General features: G+C 34.4%; 4 protein-coding genes across 4 annotated transcripts; all 4 read right to left on the bottom strand.

Moving 5' to 3' along the window:
• Nucleotides 1–1,107: 1,107 nt before the first annotated feature.
• On the bottom strand, nt 1,108–5,334 carry LOC149898502 (uncharacterized). The gene is made up of 4 exons (XM_090115182.1): nt 5,209–5,334; nt 2,567–2,694; nt 2,051–2,241; nt 1,108–1,936 (listed from the first exon to the last, which is right to left on the bottom strand). The coding sequence occupies exons 1-4, from the start codon at nt 5,240–5,242 to the stop codon at nt 1,516–1,518; spliced, it is 774 nt and encodes a 257-aa protein (XP_089971308.1). The 5' UTR covers nt 5,243–5,334; the 3' UTR covers nt 1,108–1,515.
• Nucleotides 5,335–5,731: 397 nt separating this feature from the next.
• Nucleotides 5,732–10,179, bottom strand: LOC149898501 (juvenile hormone epoxide hydrolase-like). The gene is made up of 9 exons (XM_090115183.1): nt 10,062–10,179; nt 8,811–8,990; nt 8,579–8,718; nt 8,384–8,471; nt 8,029–8,193; nt 7,619–7,765; nt 7,202–7,403; nt 6,315–6,549; nt 5,732–5,987 (listed from the first exon to the last, which is right to left on the bottom strand). Exons 2-9 carry the CDS (start codon nt 8,988–8,990, stop codon nt 5,753–5,755), a joined length of 1,392 nt encoding a protein of 463 aa, XP_089971309.1. The 5' UTR covers nt 10,062–10,179; the 3' UTR covers nt 5,732–5,752.
• Nucleotides 10,180–14,010: 3,831 nt separating this feature from the next.
• On the bottom strand, nt 14,011–16,692 carry LOC149898500 (uncharacterized). The gene is made up of 4 exons (XM_090115184.1): nt 16,581–16,692; nt 15,292–15,419; nt 14,882–15,072; nt 14,011–14,772 (listed from the first exon to the last, which is right to left on the bottom strand). Exons 1-4 carry the CDS (start codon nt 16,612–16,614, stop codon nt 14,352–14,354), a joined length of 774 nt encoding a protein of 257 aa, XP_089971310.1. The 5' UTR covers nt 16,615–16,692; the 3' UTR covers nt 14,011–14,351.
• Nucleotides 16,693–18,470: 1,778 nt separating this feature from the next.
• On the bottom strand, nt 18,471–23,994 carry LOC149898499 (juvenile hormone epoxide hydrolase-like). Its single transcript, XM_090115179.1, has 9 exons — nt 23,879–23,994; nt 21,515–21,694; nt 21,255–21,394; nt 21,060–21,147; nt 20,705–20,869; nt 20,085–20,231; nt 19,647–19,848; nt 19,091–19,325; nt 18,471–18,726 (listed from the first exon to the last, which is right to left on the bottom strand). The coding sequence occupies exons 2-9, from the start codon at nt 21,692–21,694 to the stop codon at nt 18,492–18,494; spliced, it is 1,392 nt and encodes a 463-aa protein (XP_089971305.1). The 5' UTR covers nt 23,879–23,994; the 3' UTR covers nt 18,471–18,491.
• Between the last annotated feature and the right edge of the window lie 1,114 nt (nt 23,995–25,108).

The raw sequence follows: 25,108 nt of genomic DNA, 5'->3' as shown, positions 1-25,108 counted from the left end.
CGACGCTGAAAAAGTATAAAACAAGATTTTCAGAATTCCACTATGTAGAGATAAATTTTTATGTTTGGAAAGGCGTAGTCACACGTTGTCTGCTACGGTAGATATACATATATGTAACGTGTGACTACGCCTTTCTAAACATGAAAATTTATCTCTACACTGGTGGTCCGCCCCGGCTTCGCCCGTGGTACATATTTCGCAATAAAAGGTAGCCTATGTCCTTTCTCCGGTATCAAAATATCTCCATACCAAATTTCATGCAAATTGGTTCAGTAGTTTAGGCGTGATTGAGTAACAGACAGACAGACGGAACGGAAGTGTATACTTCGATGCTACTATTTCATACAATTCCTGTTACTTCCGCGGCAGCAGAAAGATCTTTCAGTAAACTGAAGATTATAATTTATAAATAAATATTTAAGAAACAGCATTCGACAAGATCGCCTCCGACATATATCGTTAATTCCAATAGGAAATGAGGCGGCATCAAACTTGGATTTGAGTGAAATTATAGACGAATTCGCAAAAATTAAAGCGCACAAGAAATTGTGAATTGGGCGGGGAATTCTGTTAAAAATCGTATTTTCCATTAATTAATATCATCTGTATAGTAAATATTCTATATAAGTCATGTGCGTCGTTGTTTATTTATTCCCTTTTTCTTCTTTTAAACACATGGAGATTCTCATAGAGACGACGTATGGATTTAGCCTACTATAGGGATAAGTTCACTTACTGTTTTCTATTCTTATTCTTATCAATAATTTTGAAGGCAAATATAAGTTCAAACTACGCGGAAAGAGGGGAGGAGGAGGGCCCGATTCTTTCCCTATGCACCAGGGCCCTTGTCCCCCTAGCTACGCCACTGTTTGTACATCATACTGTATAATCTAAACAATGCATGTATTAATCTAAAAAAAATTGCAGCATCACGCTGAATAGGTATGTGTTTGGGTTTTTCATCACTGACATAAACAACAAGAAGATTGTTAAAGTGCAGTTGGTACCTCAACTTGTAGTCTATAATTATTGATATTTGCTGGTATGTTTATTGTTCTACCAAGTGGACTGTTGAAAAAAAACGACATCATATTTTATACCATTTATTATGAAACATTTACAATACATACTTACAAATAAATTATTGCACATAATATTATTTAAGAATATATATCTAATTATTTCTGCAACATTTTTTCACGTCTACGATAAATTATTAGTTGCACTAGTAGTAGTAAATTTGAAATTAGCCAACAATGCTACCATTACGAACAAAACATTAATATACAGAGAGATTTCTTTCAATACATTTTAATATGTTGTTCCTATATTACATCTCATTTGGATGTAATAACATCACAATTATAATACACGATCTTTTAAAAATAACTACTAGGTACCCATTAGCTGCACATTGGCTGCATAGCTATATATGTATTTTAATAATTCATCACTTTATCATCCTGTTTAAAAACTTTCAGTACTGACTATTATCTAATCATATCCTTAATTCTTTTATTTTTCACCATCTTTCTCGATATTTTTATTTTTACTGTTAATATCGTCTTCCTTCCCCGGCGCTATCATCAGCAAATTATTCCCATTTCTCTCTCCCGTCAAATTCCTGAACGGCATTTGCCGCCATTTCGTCTGCAAATAATACTGGCTGCGGAGGATCTTCAAATCCTTCCCAAAGAAAAAGGTTTTATTGCAATGTGCTCTCATTTTGAATTCCTCGTTTTCCTCATTGCCATATCTCAAATATTCTACGTCTTCTGGTCTTCTTATTTCGTCGTATGGTCTTTTAAGACGAAGTCGACGGGACAAAGGGCTTAATGGAGATTCACATTTGATTGCGAGACCAGAATTCTCCTTGTTCGTGAGCAGGCCGTGGTTCTTTTGCCACTCCAGTACTTCGCATAATAAGCCTATATACCTGTAAAGAAACAACGATTAATATATATATGTATGTATAAGCACTTAATCCACTATGTAGAGACAGTCTATAGTTTGGACTATTACTTATTATTTGTACTTAATTACAATGTACCTGATAGCCATCCTTAGTATCTCGTTCTTGGAGAGCTTCTTATCATGCGGGTACGTGGGCACCAGCCGCCGCAGCTCCGCGAACGCGCCGCTGACGTTCTGCTGCCGCCAGCGCTCCCTGCAGTTGGTGAACAGCTTGCGAGGAGGCCGTAGGAGACAGGCGTTCAGGGTTGGCATGTCCTCTGGCAGATTCTGTGGAAAACCTCGTTATTCATAAGCCACATGAAAAGGAAAAGAATGAAATTTTTCACTATTTTGATTAAAATCCTAATTTAACACGAAAAAACCCTGATTTCTTCAACTAAAATCTTTTTTACTAACTTAGCAAATACTTTAATGTAAATTGTTATGTATGAATTTGGAGCTATTTGTTCTCTTTCTGATGTGTGAACGATGAATGTAGATTATAGACCTATATAATTTATAGCTTTAATTATAAACCTACACCATGGGATTAAGGATATGTTTACTCCGTTAAATCACACTATATTATAATTTATAAGGTACGCCCTATTACCTGTGTGGTTCTGGTACACTGCCTATCGTCGTCACTATCAGGCAGGCACAGATCATCGCTCAGCATCTCGCTGTCTGGCTCCTCATCCGAACACGACTCTTGATCTGACGTCATAGCGCTGGTGTACGCTAGGAGGTACAAATTGGCATATTAAATATCATCACAACACATAGAAAGTAACTTTACACCAAAATAGATATACTACTATTTGGGAGTGAGGCTCTTATCACAATTTCAAATCAAATTAATATTTTATTACAACGTAAGTTGTGAAATATTCACCACGTTTTGGAAATCATTATTAATATAAACTAGATATAGCAAATGTCCCACCATACTTCCTTGTGGCACACCATTTAACTATTTGATGATTATGATTAAAATTTGCGGTTTCTCTACATTGTTATATGTACTAGATAAATTAATCTTTTTTGATTTATGAACAAAGCCTCTAATAATATGTCTTATAATGCTGCGTATTTATACGTCTGATAAACAACATCAAATGCCTTTTAGTCAAATCTAAAAATATTGATATTCCTTGTTATTAACGTTCTATTGAAATACTGTAAAAACTACTTTAAGCGAAGCTTATTACGTTAATTGGTTAAGAGAGCATTCATCTTTCGATAAAAATTTGCAAATAATATGGTAATTACTTATAGTGATAGGCCGATAATTATTGTTGAGATTGCTTCTATTTTATTTTATGTATTTCTGGAAATACAACTTGGTTGAAATATAAAAAAATTAAGTCTTTATCTATTATGCTATGACAAATTACAGTACTTAAACTGAAAATAACTATAGGTATACATAAGAAAAATACAAATATACCAAGTATTTATTTTAAATAAATACCAACCGATGCATCATTTCCTGTGATAGCAACATCCGGCAATATAAATAGAAATTAATTTTAAATCATCACATTGTATTTTTAATTATCTGTACCAGACTAAATGAAAATTGATAATTGTTCTACTTTATTTTGACTATATTATAATATTCAAGTTATTTAACCATTTTGGTATTTTCTTTATGTATTGTGATAGTGGTTTAGCAATGTCTATATAATAATAAGACAGTGCTTTGGAATTTGATGCGGAAATACTAAAAAAACGGTATTAGATATGTTTGAATATAGCGTTTTTTTTTTTTTTTTTTTTTTGTGGTGTCTCTCAATGTTAGCCAGAAGGGCTTCTACATTTTAACGCGGACGCGGGGGTGAACTGAAGGTTCACCCTGGTAGCGACATGCACAAGGGCGTCCCCCCTTGACGGGGACCACGAACCTCGGCTTGAGCTGTCGCTTGAGTGGAGGAGGCCAGAAGGGCCCTAATCGGACGGGTAATATAGCGTATGTACGGCGTGTACGTACATACTTATTGGGAACTATATTTTCTATCACCAAAATTTATATTTGTCATCAAGTTGTATCACCTAATAAATAGATCTATCACCACGAAATATTTTCGTTCTCAGATAAACAAAAATTGTTCCCAGGTATGAATTATCAAATTAATGTTAATATATGTGTAAAATAAGAGATCGATAACCAATAAAATTATATTGCATTACATGAATATAAACTTCGTTCTTATAATAACAGTTTTGTTACTTAAATAATAGCTCTGTGCTCAGAATGGTAGATCTGTCACCAAATAAATCGATTATCGATCCCTGACTGCGACTCCTTTTTATTTGATATTTTGTCACCAATACAGTAGTATCATTTTATTTCGTTCAGATATTAAATTAATAGTATTCGTTACCAATTTAATACATCAATTTATAATTTTAATGAAAAAATGATCAAAGGGCCGGAGACAAATTGGCGCGCTTTAAAAATTGACCAATCCAATTTTAACTTTAATTAAGTGTTTTATCTACCTACTATTCTGCTAGCCATAAGCCAGCTATTTTAAACCAGCGCTGTTCAGTGGTAATTATTTTAAACTATAAATATTAATTATTTTGACTTTAATTGTTTTATTTACTACTCTGCTAAACATTTTATTTAAATATAATTTATACTAAGTACCAGTGGAAATTTAGAACCTTGGGAGTCTAGTTAAGTAGCAGAATCTTTTGGTTGAATCGATGATGACAACCCTGGACAACCCTAATTTTTTATTTGAACTTATTGCAATTTTCTAGTAACATAATATGATTTATTGGTGATCTCTTTAAATTAGTTTGCTTATATACTTATTAGGACACACCTATTATAATACATACAAAAACATTTATTTGGTACTAGACCTTATATCTCAGGATTTTAGGTGATTTAATGTGGAACTGATTTTGCATTGTTTGGTGACTACATTTTGGTGACAGATCTACTATTTTGAGGACAAACCCTATTATTTAAGAAACACAAAACTAATTAATTTGGTGATAGCTTAAATGATACCCATACTTATTTAACATATTATGTCCTTAATGAAATTTTACTTTCGAATCGTCGGCTACGAGAAAATTTATTAATTTACTTTTAATAACCCTTCAAAAGAAGGAAGTCTCTCTAGTTTATGAAGCCTATTTTCAGGATTTTTATTTATATTTATAATCTTGTGCTTTTCAAGGGGTCAATTTGAGTACCTAGTATTTTATTTATAAAATAATATAGTTAATTCTAACCTTTATCTTCAGTATTATTCGTTACGGTGGGCATAAACACTGATCACTATATAGCAATCCACACAAATTATTATAACACAATGAAATTATATTTCTGTTGAATCCCTAAAGGATCCTTTCCCATCAGAGGTCGTAATAGAACTGAAATAAAATAATGCTGAATATTCGAATTTCGAATAGGGGTCGGGAATCTGATTTCTGATTGGTTACTGGATCATATTTTCCAACCAATAACAAGCGAGGGCGGAGTGCCCTAGCCCTCTTGTTCTTTTATTTAAACCTTATATCTATTGTAATAAGGACAAACGAGAAAAACCTTTGCGAAAATCCTATTAACTTTCTAACATATCTATTATAGGGATATTCAGTTGAATTTGATAGATGAGAGACTATGCTTTACTTCAGACTATAGTATTGTTACTGCTTGTCGGAATGTTTAGTGAACAATGTGCGAGTTAAGTTGCGAAAAATATAATATCGTGCGACAATTTTTATATAGAAGGAAGGATAAATTAAAGCCATATTCAATAAAAAAAAAGTTTATTTACAACTCAGTTTTACGTGCTTCTTTCTCCTTGTGCCAATTCCTGAACGCAGTAATCGCGGTTAAAACGTCCTTAGCGTATACTTCAGGCAACTCCATGGCTAAGAAGTGACCGCCATCTTCGAGATCTGTAGATTTCAGAAGGTTGGGGTACTTTGTTTTCAAGACCATGTCTGGTACGTAGGAGATTTCATTTTTCGCCTGGATTACGAAGGTTGGCACTTGAGTTGGTATTCTGGAAATGGAAGGGAATTTTAAGGTAAACGATTTTATTAATTGAAATGTTTTTCTGCAAATAGTGTTCCAAAGTCTGGATAAGACCACATAATACGCAGAATATGAATATTATAATGAAGTAATCGTAGACAATTTTACACATTTTATAATATTGTTTAAAAATTAAATAAATTTTAATATGATGTCTACTGTACTTTCTTAAGAGTTTTGTCTCTGGTTTTGTATTACATATTTATTGAGTTTTTTTTTTATAAAACAATGGATGCAGAAATAAAATATACAGAAAATTAACCAAACAAAGCTAAATGCCGCAAAGTATACTCACTGGTCGAGCCCCAATCCAAAGTACCGTTTATTAAACGTCTCCGAATACAGTCTCATAGACGTCGTGATACAATTAGACACCCAGTAGACCATCACGTTATCAATCAGCTGATCCTTGGTGAAGCGCTGCGTGAGCCCGCCGTCGGGCTGCGAGCGGTGTTCCGGTTTGGTCCATGTTGAGAACTTCTCTAGAATATACGCTGCCAAACCTGCTGGAGAGTCCGCGAGAGCTACGCCTGATAGGAGATAAAATTTGTATAATTGAATGTTATACCATTTATATAGGTTCTTTATATGTGTTTTCCTTGTTCAAATTAATGGTAGTCTGGAAGAGATCGCTGCCTAGCGATAAGGCCGCCATTTGTACATACTTGCATATGCTTGTTCTTTTTCTGTGTTTTATGTAAATCTTGTGTGTGTCCAATGAAGTATTATCTATCTATCTATCTATACGGCTATACCTAGGTTTTGTTATCTACAAACTTCAAATGTAATTTGCGGTTGTCAAAAGAAATAGTAAGGCAGTAAATAAAGTCATGCAGCTTATATTATAGCCCTTTTCGTATTCATAATTATATCGTTAACATAATTATGGGTTAAAAATAAGATAAAGAAATTCACTATATCTCATTTTTATAATATTTACAAAAAAAACTGAATAAGTGTAAAATCAGACCAAATTCACTACATTAGTTTCATAACATACTAGCAAACCTGGCGAACTCCATTTGGCCACCAGAGACACTTTTTCTTTGCTATAAACCTCATGGAGCCCGAGATCTTTCCAACGAATGCAAAACCATGGAAATCGGTTCGTGCGTTCTGGAGTTATAGCGTCAGGAAGGAAAACCCGACTTATTTTTGTATAGTAGATTAAAGCTATCTTACCAATAGTATCAGGTTTGGTAGACTGCAGGTGCATGTACCCAGTCTCCTGCAGTAAGAAGCCGACATGTTTTCCCAAAGGATACATCCTATCAGCCACGTTGGAGTTGACCACTAGCGGGGGATATATCGCTCCCAAGATTCGGACTATCGAGGTCCATGGACTCATCAAAAATGGTAAATTCGTGTGGTATCCTAGAACTTCCTGTAATTGTTAAGTTTTATATTATTAGTTCTCTATATAAGTTTACTTTATATATTGTATGTATGTATAGCAGCCATTTGGTTTCCATAACTAAGCTTGAGTATGGGATCAGATCGTACCATGTGTTAAAAAATGTCATGAATTATTCGAAATTAACTATTAATATGGCCAAATCTTAGTCGTAACTCGTAATATATAAATTTTGGTTTTCTTACATTTGGGAAGTAAGTAGACATAATACTGGTAATCAGTGCACCCCAATCTCCACCTTGCGCGTAGTATTTCTTGTAACCGAGTCTAGACATCAGGTTTCTCATTACAACAGCCATCTTATCCGCTCCAAAACCAGGTCGCACTGCACCCTGCTCAAAATAAATTATTTGTTTGAGATAAATATTATACAATTTGTTAATTATCTGTACACATTTTAACATTTTTTTTTAATTTCAGTTAATTTAAATCAAAAAACACACACACTAGTTGAGTTTTACTTGTATTAGGGAAAAATATATAATTTTCACATAAGTGGTCAGTGTAAATCAAATTCGAAGCCGTAGTAGGTACAGGTAATAAAATGTATAATACCAGGCCGTAGTGACAAAAATAAAATTGAAAAATAACTCACACTAGAAAAGCCATAACCAGGCAGGCTAGGTATGATCAACTCGATTGCGAAATCCCTGTCCTTATTCGCAGCAGTGAGGAGTGGTATAGCGTCATAGAACTCCAGGAAGGAGCCTGGCCAGCCGTGCAGTAGCAGCAGTGGTACCACCTCTTTATCTGCAGGGACCTGATTGGACATAAAATATGAAGTGGAATGAATAACCTAATAAATGAATAAAAATATACGGTTGTTTCATTTCTTATCCTGGTGTACAATATTATGTACAACCTTGGTAACTTTCTATTTATGACAAGCTTTATTATCGATAGTTAGAAAACTGTTTCTGATATGTAATTACTGAAGTTCTTTGCTGTACCTCTGGCGTTACTCGGACGAAGTGTATGTTCAATCCTTGAATATTTGTCTTGTAGTGTTTATATTGGTTTATGTATCTTTCACGAGCGCTGTAACAAATTTGTCAGTTAATAATTCAATCAAAATATGACCACAAGCAATTCAAATTCATCTTAAAGCCTTAAATATTCAAGAATTATTTATTATCAACACAAACCTGAATGGATATTCTTCCGCCCAATACTTCAGCCAGGACTCCAGCTGTTTGCTGTTGAAGCCATATTCAAAAGCGATACCTTCTAACGGCGGAGTGAGCGGGTGACGGTCTCTGAGACGTTCCTTGATGTCTTTCACGACCTCGAAATTTGAAAGAAGATTGTACAATAAAGTGTTTCAAATCAACAAAATAGAGTATTCAGATAGAAAATAATATATCAATAATCTCTTACCAAATTACTGAACTCTACTTGGAAGGGTACGATACTTTCATTGTACTTGGATTTAGCGAGCTTGGGTCCCCACCACTCCTCCAGGTCGATTTCTGGTAGTGGAGGGTGACTTTTAAAGTAGAAGTATATTATTGGTGCAGCGATACCCGCCAAAGCGCTAAGGACTATCAAGCGAAACATCTGGAAAGAAGATAAGATGTAGGTAATGTTTGGGCTGTAGAAGCAGGTCTTTAAAATGAAACTGACTAGTAGAGCGTAGTTTATTTATAAAATACTAGCGGTCCGCCCCGGCTTCGCCCGTGGTACCTACATGTTTAAACTATCCTATCTCTCAAGTTGGATCGAACTGCACATGGTGTGCGAATTTTATTATAATCGGTTAAGTGGTTTAGGAGTCCATTGAGGACAAACATTGTGACACGAGATTTATAAATATTAAGACTAGACGCTCATTAAGGGCTATATTTCATTCATTTCATTTAATAATAAAATAAATGAAATATAGCCCTTGTTCCTTTCTAATAAGCTAGCTTTCTATTAGTGAAAAAATTAAAATCGACCCAGTAGGTACCTCTTTATAATATTATTGTAAAAAGCCAAATTAAAAAACAAATACAAACTGGTAGGTACTAGGTATGCTGCGATATCTTGTCTAGATATTGGTTTCGAGCATTTTTCATAAGAAACTTCTGTACGATCCGCCCGGACTGACAAAATAAATTAACCCTAAAATATCACACGGTAAAACCATAAAACTCATGGGTATGAGCAAATAGTGAAAATATCATAGGTAGGTAGTTCTATTTTAATTTTTTAAGATACCTACCTACCTAGCTAAGGTATTTTACTTATTATTTATTTACGTGGTCTTAAATTATATTATTCCCGTGCTTAAAGCATTATTACTGCTTACATGTGTTATTTTTAAGGAGCCAAATGATATTGAATAACCACTTATTACCGTCAATTTGGAGTGAAGAATTAACGGCATCTTAGCCAACGGTAGGTAACCCGTTCGAGCCAAGCGAAACGTGACGCACATAACCTATTCTCGAATAATTTCGCCGGTTTTTGACCGCTTTTACGACATCAAAATCAACACGAAAATTTTCCTGCTATCAACAGATAAAGAAGTAATCTATTTGTAGTAATCATTAGTTTTGTTTTAAATAGTTTCATTTCATCACAAACAACAAAAATATAGCAACTAAAAATATAGCAAATATAGCAACAATATTATTTAATATTAACCTTTGAATATCAATTATTAACCTTTGTTATCTCGTTTCCACCTCACCAAATATCATATGTGTGAGAGAGACAAAAACAGATAACGCACACCTGTTTTACACGTTCATTCTCTATCACTATAAAGTACAAACTGAATCGGTTTGTTCGTGTTTTTATCAAATTAAAAGATACATACCTCTTAATGCGAGCGAAAATGAATCCTAACTCTGAAGGAATAAGGTACATTTTAAAGTGGGAGCATTTCGTACTTAAGTCGTTTCGTACATGACTATCTTTCAAACTGAGTCACAAGTGAAATAATTTTGTTGTTGTCTATATTATGTAAGATAAATACCTAACTTTTGGAGAATTAGGGCGCGTTCCCACCGTGTCGTGACGACAGATAATCGTGTAGTTTTAAGTGTCGTGGCTTATATGTTTAAATGGAGGTGTTCACATTTAGAACGACACAATTTACTGTCGTCTACGACAGTTTTTGCAGTGACGACACTTTGTCGTGACAGTGGGAACGGCAAGCACGACAGTCGTAAAACGATAAAAAATCGTGGACGGCAACTCTATAACGTCCATTGAACTCAGGAGAGTAAACGCACTAGTAATCACCAAGCGAACGCAGAGGCGACTAGATTTGTAGCTTGCTGATGATGTGTAAACGACAAAGCGACTCCCAGGAAACGATAAAATGTGGTCGCGATCCAATGGGAACAGCTAGATACGACAGTCGCTAAACGATAAAAAATGTTGACGACAAACAATCGTTATAATGGGAACAGGTAGAGACGACAGTCGTCGAACGATAAATTAGTCGTTACGACATAGTGGGAACGCGCCCTTAATGGTCGTTGTTATTCCGTTTTGAACTTTACACAGCATCCACATAAGACCACGTATTGTTTATATCTTATTATTCATTATTATTAGATTTTGGCAGCATCACCATGAATAATGTTTTGTTTTCTCGATTTTTGACATTTTATGTACAAACAATTGTATGAGTAGGCACTCATACAATTGTTTTGTATGTAGTATGTAATAATATGGTCTATGTGGTACCTAAACATATTAATCAAAATATGTAATAGAAATATACCTAGTGTAGGTAGGCAAAAATTGCCTTCGTATAGGTAGGTATTCGATAAGAAAATTGTATTAGATTTAGGTACCAACTTAAATAATATTTTTTACATCTATAGCAAGTCATTATGTTTTTTAGATGTACAAATAATAAAAATATTTGTGGGCAATTACCTATCTTATCGGTTTCAAATCACAAACGACACTTATTAATGCCCCATATTTGGGGTTAGATAAAAATATTTGATTAATATTATCTCAATGGATTGATGTAATTTCTTTCAAAACATTAATTGGTATGGTATTGGTATGTATAAATATATAAATGCATATCAATTAACCTTAGACCTTTTAAGTTATGGTCCACGGAAAGTGTCTGGCATTATAATATTTAATTATAAATTATAATGATATTATAATCATATTATAATATATTCTCATTATAAGGTTGGATATTCGTTTTCTTTTAATAACGTTCAAATATACACACTATAACTACTATGTATGTAGTTCATAAATTTACTTAGGTACTCATATTATCTTACTTTATTCGCAAATGGCAAAATCAGGGTGAGAAGCTAGTATAAAATCAAAATGTATCCAATCAATTGCACGCCACATAAGCGAAGCGTTGAGGTGGGTACTACTGTCACTTCGCGCAAAACATCTGATTTTTCAAACTTAAAATGTCTTTATGTATCATACATTGCACTTGTAAGATAATACATACACACACATATTAAGAAAAAACACTATTTTTAACGTTCATGATATTTTTGATGTCATTTTTGTTATTTAAACTAGTTAAAAAACAGTTTAAAAAAGTTCTGTCTTGGACGTCCGTGTGTCTGTATGTGCGGATCCTTTTTCTTGTTAACACGATAGCGACCGAAATACTTTACTAATCGAGTCTTTTTTTTTCTCTTACGCTTGAGTATGCTCAGGAATAGAACCCTTTCATTTTTCAGGGTCTGATTCGATGTGGTTTAATTGTTAATAAATAAACAAAAATAATAATTAATAAATATTTATTAAAAAAAATTATGAGGCGTGCACTTTTGGATTTTCCAAATTATTTGTGATCTCGCATGAATTGAGGGGATTCACAGTGGACGCGTGCTCGACTTTTTAATGCCCCTAATGTGGGGTGAGATTAACTTTTATTGATATTTTCTATGGGAATATGCTTCATTTTTTACCTTTTTTCTTGATATGTATTGTGAAGAATATTAGTGTTTGTTTCAGTCTTTATAACAGATGATTTAAAAAAATTCCCATGCCTCATCTTATTTTTTTTTATTTTGTAACCTCCTTTTTTTGAAGTCGCTTAAAAATTAGCACCATTTTACCTTATCGACAGTATCTATATTGCACTGTTACCAAATATTGAATATACATGTAATTTAGACAAAAAGCGTGCGTGGCGAGCACACATGTCAGAAGTGAAACTTCTTTGCCAAGATTCAAAGACACCAAAATCGTCTCGTTACACTATTACGTGACGGTATTGCCATGACGCGACCTTGAAATTTTACTTTCAACGCACCTATAGAAGATTCACTTCATAAATCAACGTTTATTCGTGATTCGTGACTAGCTTCCGCCCGCGACTCCGTCCGCGCGGATGTCGGTCTTCGCGTGGATGGTTTATTTCTCCATTTTGAGTAACTCTGACAATGACATCTTATAAATATCTATTGGACTCAAATACGGCTAGGCCTATAATAATACGCAACGTGTGTTCGCGGTTCAACAGAACAACGTCTATGGATAAAACTGAAAAAATTAAGATTAATTTTTTTCTACGTATTTTTCCAGGATAAAAAGTATCCTATTTTACGCCCAGGATAATAAGGTTTAATTATACCAAGTTTCATCGAAATCGAACCGTTAGTTTTCACGTGATGTCTTCACATACAGACAGACAGACAGACAGACAGACGTCTGTCTGTCAGACAAAAATTTTTTTAATCACATATTTGGGTTTGGTATCGATCCAGTAACACCCCCTGCTATTTATTTTTTCAATATTTTCCATGTACAGAATTGACCCTTCTACAGATTTATTATATGTATGTATATATAGAAGAATGGAGTGGCAATTACCGCTCTAGATTCCTAAACAGTAGGTACAGAACGACAGAAATTAACTTTTTGAAGTAAAAACTGTAAAAACTAAATGCTAATATTAAATAGAGCTAACAGAGTATGTATAGATTTCCGTGGGCATATAAACATAACTTTTAATGTGAGCGACAATTTGAACAATTAGTTAACTACATAGATACGAATGGAATAAATAGAATCTTGAAAAGTGGAAATTTCCTACATAATACTTGTTGAGTAGTGCTGCCGCCCCCAAGGTTGCTCAAATAATAATGCCTTTCCTTTAATCACTTTATTACTCTTCACAATATATGTGTTGTTACAACTAGCCGTTAAGCACTACTAAATAATAATTCTAATAAAATGTAGAAAGCGTCGGGGAAACAATGTGGACGCACACATATACAAAAGCTCGCTCAGCGAATTGCATATGTGTGTCCCTACAATACTGTTACTTGTTTTGAACATCATACTTTTTAATCATACAAACAAAACAACGCATGTATCAATCTAAAAAAAATGCAGCATCACGCTGAATATGTGTTTGGGTTTTTCATCACTGAAATAAATAAGCAAGATTGTTAATGAACCTTGAGGTACATTTGAATTTTGAATGTTGGTTATGTAATGTTGGTACTTCAAATTGTAGTCTAAAAATATTGATTTAATATATAGGTAACCTTTATTTCTCTACCAAGTAGACTGTTAACGAACGACTGAAACGACACCATATTTTTTACTACATATTTATTATGAAACATTTACAATACATACTTACAAATAAATTATTGCACATAATATTATTTAAGAATAATTTTTGGAACATTTTTTCACGTCTACCATACATAATTAGATTCACTATAATACTCGAACTTAAGTTGAAATTATCCAACAATGCCATCATTACTATCAATTCATTAATAAACAGAGAGATTTCCTTCAATACTACGTATGTAGTAACATCACAATAATTATAATACACGATCTTTTAAAATGGCTACTAACTACCTATTAGCTGCACATTGGCTGCATAGATATCATTTTAACTTTTCAACATTTCTAATTTTGTATAAAAACCGTCAATACTGACTGTTATCTAATCCTATCCTTTTATTTTTCACCATCTTTCTCGTTATTTTTATTTTTACTGTTAATATCGTCTTCCTTCCCCGGCGCTATCATCAGCAAATTATTCCCATTTCTCTCTCCCGTCAAATTCCTGAAGGGCATTTGCCGCCATTTCGTCTGCAAATAATACTGGCTGCGGAGGATCTTCAAATCCTTCCCAAAGAAAAAGGTTTTATTACAATGTGCTCTCATTTTGAATTCCTCGTTTTCCTCATTGCCGTATCTCAAATATTCTACGTCTTCTGGTCTTCTTATTTCGTCGTATGGTCTTTTAAGACGAAGTCGACGGGACAAAGGGCTTAATGGAGATTCACATTTGATTGCCAGACCAGAATTCTCCTTGTTCCTGAGCAGGCCGTGGTTCTTTTGCCACTCCAGTACTTCGCATAGTAAGCCTATATACCTGTAAAGAAACAACGATTAATATATATGTATGTATAAGCACTTAATCCACTTTGTAGAGATAGTCTATAGTTTGGACTATTACTTATTATTTGTAATTATGTACCTACCTGATAGCCATCCTTAATATCTCGTTCTTGGAGAGTTTCTTATCATGCGGGTACGTGGGCACCAGCCGCCGCAGCTCCGCGAACGCGCCGCTGACATTCTGCTGCCGCCAGCGCTCCCTGCAGTTGGTGAACAGCTTGCGAGGAGGCCGAAGGAGACAGGCGTTCAGGGTTGGCATGTCCTCTGGCAGATTCTGTGGACAAAACTTCGTTATTCATAAGACACATAAAGCAAAAGCATACAATGTTGGTGATTTTGATTTACACTAAACTTAAATCCTTTTTTTAATAAAACTTGGCAAATGCCTTGATGAAATAATGTGGTTAAAAGACGGGTTGAAAATGATTAACGTACTTATAGCTTTACTTTGTTAAATCACATTTTAATACATGTGTAAGGTACACCTTATTACCTGTGTAGTCCTGGTACACTGCCTGTCGTCATCGCTATCAGGCAGGCACAGATCATCGCTCAGCATCTCGCTGTCTGGCTCCTCATCCGAACACGACTCTTGGTCTGACGTCATAGCGTTGGTGTACGCTAGGAGGCACAAATTGTCATATTTAATTACAATTAAGATACACAGTACGGTACTCTACACCAAGTTATACTTGTTTGGAAATTTTCATAAAACTGAGATTGAGACTCTAATCACAAATTCAAATTAAAATCATTAATATACACTAGAGAAATAGCAAATGTCCCACAATACTTCCTTGTGGCACACCAATTAAAAATTTCATGTTTATGAATGAAATTTGCGATTTCTCTACATTGTGTACTTATTTAAATAAATAAATAAATAAATTGTTACGAATGATACCTACATAGAATAAACTACCTACTCTTGCCAAATCAATGCCTCTAATCCATATTAGAACCCATGTGGCATGTTCTTATACTTAGTTGGGAGTTATACATCATTATAAACATTATCAAATGCCTTTGTCAAATCTAAAAACTTTGTTATTCCTTGTATCATATTTATTAAATACTCTTTTATCATATTTATTTATATGTATAATACATATAAATATAAATAAATAATCATTTTAAGGAGCATTGATAAAATTAGCACTTAGTTGGAACATTTAAAAAATTAAGTCTTTATCTAATGCCATCACAAAGAACAATAAACGCTATTGAAAATAACTATATACATACGAAAAATACAATTATACTAAGTATTTATTTAAAATAAATACCAACCGATGCATCTTTTCCTGTGATAGCAACATCCGGCAATATAAATAGAAATTAATTTCAAATCATCACATTGTATTTTTAATTATCTGTACCAGACTAAATTAAAATTGATAATAATTATCAATAATTATTATTCTATTTACTTTACATTGATAATATTTAAGTTATTTAACCATGTTGGCTATATAATATTATGCCAGTGGGTTTAAAATTGATGCGGAAATAAAAAACAATATAGAGATGTTTGGTTTGGTGGTGTATGTACGGCGTGTACGTAATTTACTTGTTATATTTACATTACTTAGTTACTTATGAAAATTTACTTTCGGTACATTGACTTCGAGAATCTATATAAAATTACTTTTAATCCACCCTCAAAAGGACGAAGTCTCTCTAGTTTATGAAGCCTATTTTCATGATTTTGTTTTATATTTATAATCTTGTTCTTTTCATGAGTAGTTTCTTTAGTTATAAAATAATATACTTAATTCTAACCTTTATTTTCAGCAGTATTCGTTACGGTGGGCATAAACACTGATCACTATAAAGCAATCCACACAAATTATTATAACACAATGAAACTATAATATTTCTGTAGAATCCCTAAGTGCAAGTCCACACTGCGAGCCTAGCGCGGTTGCGACGGCCGCGGCGGGCGCGAAATATCAAACGTATGAAACGCGCCTTTGCGTCCACATTGAAATGACTATGGCGGAAGCCTAGTGCGACGGTAATGAGCGAGCCAGCGCGCGTAGTTTTCAAACTCTCCTATCCGCGCGTTCTGGCCACACTACGGGCCTAGTCAGCAAGCGACCCAATGCGCGGACGGCGGGGGTATCAAACCAGTTCGGTCTTGTCGCTCGACTTCTTATATTATATCCTTTATTGTTTTTCGTAAAATAGCGGTAAATACTTAATTGTTGAAGTGAAACTTCTTCACTACATAGTATAAAACAAAGTCGCATTCTCGGATGTCCCTTTGTACGCTTAAATCTTTGAAACTACGCAACGGATTTTGATGCGGTTTTTTTTAATAGATAGAGTAATTCAAGAGGAAGGTTTATATGTATAATAACATCCATTAAATAGTGGAGAAGTACTGTTATTTTTGAGGTTTCTAATGTGATGTCGTAAAAAATTACATTTTTTCCGCTTACATTGCAAACGCAGGCTGAACCCTACGAGTTTTATCAAAATAATGTACTAAGTATTATACACATTGAAAAGGTCTATAGAAAAGTCCGCGATGGTATATGTCTCTTATGCATAACCCACAATAACTTTTTTTTGTCATTTACTTTTTACGACAAATAATGGCTAATTTTCGAAGCGATTTTAACCAATACAGCATTAATCCTTAACCAATTAAATACCTTGAATACATTGTTCATTTAATATAGATCTATATGGCCCTTTAAACCGTATGATTTAAGTGAATATTTTCGAAGATATTACAGATTTAAAAATTGCGGGACGTAGCGTTTGCGGCGGTACCGGCCGGCCGCCCGGCTATATATTTTATACCCGTGCGAAGCCGGAGCGGGCCGCTATGTTTTTATATACAATCGTTCACAGTTTTTCTGTAGTGTATTTAGTATCAGCATTGCACCCGTGCGAAGCCGGGGCGGGTCGCTAGTTATTTATAAGTGCGATTCAATATAAAACACTTATATACACCACAGTAATTTTGTAGGGTATAATCTCAATTCTTCATATAAGATTCACCCGTTATTCCTCTGTTTTATTTATTTCGTGTACAACTTCTATAATGATCTCGTCTCAAAATCGGACTGTCCAGTAAAAATAGCAAATCGTCCAAAGTTTGCAACACCCGAAAAACGTCGAACCGCTACTTGAGCTCGCGCGTCGGTGTGGCCACCGCGAGCGCCCGCTCGTCGCGCCCGCCTAGGCCGCCGCCACCGCGCATTCAGTGTGGACGCACACTATAGGATCCTTTCCCATCAAAGGTCGTAATAGAACTGAAATAAAATAATGCTGAATATTCAAATTTCGAATAGGGGTCGGGAATCTGATTTCTGATTGGTTACTGGATCGTATTTTGAACCAATCACAAGCGCGAGCGAGTGCCCTAGCCCTCCTGTTGTTTTATTTGAACCTAATATCTATTGTAATAAGGACAATTGAGAAAGACTTGCGAAAATCCTATTAACTTTCTAACATATCTATCTATTATAGGGATATTCAGTTGAAATTGACAGTTGAGACAATAACCACCTATTCTAAAGTAGGTACTTAATGTTGATAGTAGTGTTATGTTTTTGCGTTAAGTTGCCCAAAACATGACTACGTTAAACTAGCTATAACTGACTAGTTAGGTATCGAGTTACAATTTTCATATAGAAGGAAGGACAAATAAAAGCCATCTTCAATAAAAAAAAAGTTTATTTACAACTCAGTTTTACGTGCTTCTTTCTCCTTGTGCCAATTCCTGAACGCAGTAATCGCGGTTAAAACGTCCTTAGCGTATACTTCAGGCAACTCCATGGCTAAGAAGTGACCGCCATCTTCGATATCTGTAGCCTTCAAAAGGTTGGGGTACTTTGTTTTCAAGACCATTTCTGGTACGTAGGTGATTTCATTCTTCGCTTGGATAACGAAGGTTGGCACTTGGGTTGGTATTCTGGAATTATATTTGCGGTTTTTTAGAGCTGATGACAGTAGCATTTATCTTTTGACATTCAAATAATATTTAAAGTAAAGATTTTATTAATTGGAATGACATGCATATAATTTAATATCACCTATTTTACGACTACATTCAAATTTGAAATTACCAAAATATCATTAATCAAAAAATAGAAAGGTCATTTTAGGTTATTTTTGTATCATAATTCTCATAATTTTGTATCAAAAAAGGTCAAACTCATTTTATATTATATCGATAGATCTCTCAAGTATCAAACTTAAAAACAATAGCAAGCCATAGGGCTAAATTATTAACACTCGCTGAGTATGCCGCATAATATACCTACTCATCAACTCACTGGTCGAGCCCCAATCCAAGGTACCGCTTATTAAACGTCTCCGAATACAGTCTCATAGACGTCGTGATACAATTAGACACCCAGTAGACCATCACGTTATCAATCAGCTGATCCTTGGTGAAGCGCTGCGTGAGCCCGCCGTCGGGCTGCGAGCGGTGTTCCGGTTTGGTCCATGTTGAGAACTTCTCTAGAATATACGCTGCCAAACCTGCTGGAGAGTCAGCGAGCGCAACACCTGATAGGAGATAAAACTTGTATGATGGAATGTTATACCATTTATATAGGTTTTGTTAACTACGAACTTCAAATGTAATTTGCGGAAGTTCAAAAGAAATAGTAAGGCAGTAAATAAAGTTATGCTTATATTATAGCCCCTTTAGTATTTTTTTATTATTATAATAAGGGGTTAAAAATATGATGAAGAAGTTCACTATAAACTCATTTTTATAATTTTTACAAAAAAATCTGGATAAGTGTATTAACCCGAAGACTTGATCCATACAAAATCAGACCAAATTCTCTACATTAAATTCATAACATATAAAAGCTATCTTACCAACAGTATCAGGTTTGGTAGACTGGAGGTGCATGTACCCATTCTCTTGTAGCCAGAAGCTGAAATGTGTTCCCAAAGGATACATCCTATCAGCCACATTGGAATTAACCACTAGCGGGGGATATATCGCTCCGAAGATACGGACTATCGAAGACCATGGACTCATCGAGAATGGTAAATTTGTGTGGTATCCTAGCACTTCCTGGAATTGTTAAGTTTTATATTAGTCCTCTATATAAACGCTATATATATGTATATACATATTTCAAATTATGTATGTATGTATACCAGCCATTTGGTTTCGATAACTATAACCTTTAGTATGGGATCAGATCGTGCCATGTGTGAAAGTGTCATGAATTATTCGAAATTAACTATTAATATGGCCAAATCTTAGTCGTAAAGGAATAGGTAATATATAAATTTTGGTTTTCTTACATTTGGGAAGTAAGTAGCCATAATACTGGTAATCAGTGAACCCCAATCTCCACCTTGCGCGTAGTATTTCTTGTAACCGAGTCTAGACATCAGGTTTCTCATTACAACAGCCATCTTATCTGCTCCAAAACCAGGTCTGACTGCACCCTGCTCAAAATAAATTATTTATTTAATATAAATAATAGATTTCCGCCCGCGGCTTCGCCCGCATTTTTAAATAAAAACCCGCATAGTTCCCGTTCCCGTGGGATTTCTGGGATAATTAGGATTAACACCTATCCTATGTGTTAATCCAAGTTATCCTCTATATGTGTGCTAAATTTCATTGTAATCGGTTTAGTAGTATTTGCGTGAAAGAGCAACAAACACACACACGTACACATCCTCACAAACTTTCGCATTTATAATATTAGTAGGATTGTACTACTATTTGTTAATTATCTGTACATATTTTTTTTTTATTTAAATCAAAAGACACAAATTAGTTGAGCTTTACTTGTATTACGCGAAAAATATTATAATTTTCACATAAGTGGTCAATGTAAATCAAATTCTAAGCCATAGTACAGGTAATATAATAGCAGGCCGTAGTGACAAATATATAATGGAAAACAACTTACACTAGAAAAGCCATAACCAGGCAGGCTAGGTATGATCAACTCGATTGCGAAATCCCTGTCCTTATTCGCAGCAGTGAGGAGTGGTATAGCGTCATAGAACTCCAGGAAGGAGCCTGGCCAGCCGTGCAGTAGCAGCAGTGGTACCACTTCTTTACCTGCAGGGACCTGATTGGACATAAAATATGAAGTGGAATGAATAACCTAATAAATGAATAAAAATATACGGTTGTTTCATTTCTTATCCTGGTGTACAATATTATGTACAACCTTGGTAACTTTTTATTTATGACAAGCTTTATTATCGATAGTTAGAAAACTGTTTCTGATATGTAATTATTGAAGTTCTTTGCTCTACCTCTGGCGTTACTCTCACGAAGTGTATGTTCAATCCTTGAATATTTGTCTTGTAGTGTTTATATTGGTTTATGTATCTTTCACGAGCGCTGTAACAAATTTGTCAGTTAATAATTCAATCAAAATATGACCACAAGCAATTCAAATTCATCTTAAAGCCTGAAATATTCAAGAATTATTTATTATCAACACAAACCTGAATGGATATTCTTCCGCCCAATACTTCAGCCAGGACTCCAGCTGTTTGCTGTTGAAGCCATATTCAAAAGCGATACCTTCTAATGGCGGAGTGAGCGGGTGACGGTCTCTGAGACGTTCCTTGATGTCTTTCACGACCTTGAAATTTTAAAGTTGTTTTTATACATTTACGAAAAATGGGATTGTACAATAAAGTGTTTCAAATCAACAAAATAGAGTATTCAGATAGAAAATAATATATCAATAAAAATCTCTTACCAAATTACTGAACTCCACTTGGAAGGGTACGATACTTTCATTGTACTTGGATTTAGCGAGCTTGGGTCCCCACCACTCCTCCAGGTCGATTTCTGGTAGTGGAGGGTGACTTTTAAAGTAGAAGTATATTATTGGTGCAGCGATACCCGCCAAAGCGCTAAGGACTATCAAGCGAAACATCTGGAAAGAAGATAAGATGTAATGTTTGGGCTGTAGAAGTCTTTAAAATGAAACTGACTAGTAGAGCGTAGTTTATTTATAAAATACTAGCGGTCCACCCCGGCTTCGCCCGTGGTACCTACATGTCTAAACTATCCTATCTCTCAAGTTGGATCGAACTGCACATGGTGTGCGAATTTTATTATAATCGGTTAAGTGGTTCAGGAGTCCATTGAGGACAAACATTGTGACACGAGATTTATATATGTATATTAAGATTACGACCTCTTGCCAAGCAGGGTTGAAAAGACCTCTAATTGAATTACAAAGTAAATAACTCTAGGAGAATTTTTTTGTAAATACTGGGAAGGCTTTGTCTTTGAATAAGGTACATTAATAACTTTGTCATTACTATGTCCAAAAACATATTAACGACGCTTCCTCATAGAGTTTAAATAATAATATATCTATTTGTTTAGAATAAACATATGTCAACGTTTGTCTTTCAAAAATACTGTAATTAAGATTAACATCATATGTTCTAAAACTTGCCGATTTCAACGAAATGTACAGCAGTATGTTATTATTGTAAAATAACTTATAGCAGGTTGGTTGATATCAAATCCTAAGTGAACCGTACTACGCGATGGGGTAAGAACGAAATATCAAATAAGCACGTACATGTTCAAATAACAGCGTACAAGAAGCGAGTACGCAAGTACGCTACAGTTATCGTAATCCCAGTATAAATTGTTTCTTGTTCATGTACGATAAAAAATATATTTTATATTGATATGCTTAAAAAGTGATAGCAGTTGAACATCGAAATGACTAGGAATTTACAGAAATGCACATAAAAATTACAATACGCTTCAGACTTCGTGTACGTACTAATTTGAATTTGTACGTCGTACGCGCATTCTCTCTGTACGTAATCGGTAATACACCGTACGATACACTTAGATCGGATAAGAAGTCTGCTATACACTTTCATGGAAATTAAACATAGCTGTAAGCTGATCGTCAGCGGTCAGATTATAATTTGTAAGACACTAGGGCTATATTTCATTTTATTTATTATTATATAAAATAAATGAAATATAGCCCTTGTTCTTTTCTAATAAGGTGAAAAAATTAAAATCGATCCAGTAGGTACCTCTTTATAATATTATTGTAAAAAGGCAATTTAAAATACAAATACAAACCGGTACTAGGTATGTTGCGATATCTAAACAGGTTTCGAGCATTTTTCATAAGAAACTTCTGTACGATCCGCCCGGACCACAGATCACAGAAACTAAAGGGAGATATGGTTAGGGGGCGGGGCCGGTGTCGCAGCAATATGCCCAAAAAAAGAACAAGCTGTAGTGGTGCTGTATACGTACGTCACTTACAATCTAGTGTGCGAACGAATAGTCGCTCTCATAATGCTCTCATATATTTTTTGTGTGATGACACGCACACGACGCGAAGTATTGTTTTGATTTTGTTTACTGCAGTTGTGTGCGTAAATTTGTAATGAGACACAGGTTTCGTACTCAGCGCAAGCGATTGGCATCTCTCTAGATCTCTATGGCCCGGACTGACAAAATAAATTAACCCTAAAATATCACACGGTAAAACCATAAAACTCATGCGCATGAGCAAATAGTGAAAATATCGTAGGTTCTATTTTAATTTTTTAAGATACCTACCTACCTAGCTAAGGTATTTTACTTATCATTTATTTACGTGGTCTTAAATTATATTATTCCCGTGCTTTTGAAAGCATTATTTCTGCATACATAGGTTATTTTAAAGAAGCAAAATGATCATGAATAACCACTTATAATACCGTCAATTTGGAGTGCAGAAATAACGGAATAATTATCTCAGTGAACGGTAGGTAACCCGTTCGAGCCAAGTGAAACGTGACGCACATAACCTATTCTCGAATAATTTCGCCGGTTTTTGACCGCTTTTACGACATCAAAATCAACATTTCAATCGAAAATTTTCCTGCTAAACAGATAAAGAAGTAATCTATTTGTAGCAATCATTAGTTTTGTTGGAAATAGTTTCATTTCATCACAAACAACAAAAATATAGCTTATTTTGTCGGATTAGTAAATTACAAAGTTATAAAAATAACTAAACTATCTTTAATCTTTAATAATTACGTAATATTTATCAACATTTAATTAATAATAATACAATATTACTTACGATTGAATATCAATTAACCTATGTTATCTCGCTTCCACCTCACCAAATATTATATGTGTGAGAGAGACAAAAACAGATAACGCACACCTGATTTACACGTTCATTCTCTATCACTATAAAATACAAATGAATCGGTATGATCATGTTTATTGTTTTTATCAAATTAAAAGATACATAACTCTTAATGCGAGCGAAAATGGATCCTAACTCTCAAGGAATAAGGTACATTTTAAAGTGGGAGCATTAGGTACTTAAGTCGTTTTGTACCCTATCCTTCAAACTTGACTCAGTTTCACCACGGCTCACAGGGTGAGTCTACGGACTCACCCTCAAGACTCACCAGTCACCACGGTAATAATTTTGTTGTTGTCTAAAATTATACATAAGATAAATAACTTTTATTTGGAGAATTAATGGGCGTTATTATTCCGTTTTGAACTTTACACAGCATCCACATAAGACCACGTATTGTTTATATCTTACTAGGTTTCCGCCCGCGGCTTAGCCCGCGCAGTCAAAGAAAAACCCGCATAGTTCCCGTTCCCGTGGGATTTCCGAGGTTGCGTCATTTTCCCGGGACAAAAAGTAGCCTATGTCCTTTCTCGAGTATCAAAATATCTCCATACCAAATTTCATGAAAATTGGTTCAGTAGTTTAGTCGTGATTGAGTAACAGACAGACAGACAGAGTTACTTTCGCATTTATAATATTATTAAGTATTAAGTATTAAGTATGGATTACCTTTTAGATTTTTGCAGCATCACCTTGAATACTGTTTTTTTTTCTCGATTTTTGACATTTTATGTACCTACCTACTCATACAATTGTTTTGTATACGTAGTATGTAATATGGTCTATGTGGTACCTAAACATATTGAATTGAAGTCTAAAATAAATTAATCAAAATATGTAAAAGAAATATACCTAGTGTAGGTAGGCAAAAAAATTTCCATCCTATTATTATTTTTTTACAAAAAACCCGTTTTCGTTAAGAAAATCGTATAACAATCTTTTTTACATCTGTAGCAAGTCCACAAGCAAGTCATTATGATTTTTACATGTATAATTAATAATAAAAAATATATTTGTACACAGTTATCCATTTCAAATCACAAACGACACGTGCTTAACTTTTTAATGCCCCTTATTTGGGGGTAGATAAAAATATTTGATCGATATAAGTAGGTAATTTCTTACAAAACAATAATTTGGTATGGTATTGTTAGTATA

This window comes from Colias eurytheme, chromosome 22, assembly GCF_061535395.1.
Source record: "Colias eurytheme isolate Ceu_HAF_F1 chromosome 22, ilColEury1 Martin Lab GWU primary, whole genome shotgun sequence".
NCBI classification, from domain to species: Eukaryota; Metazoa; Arthropoda; class Insecta; order Lepidoptera; family Pieridae; genus Colias; species Colias eurytheme.
Note: the sequence above shows the minus strand (reverse complement) of the source record. Positions and strands in the feature narration are given on the sequence as shown.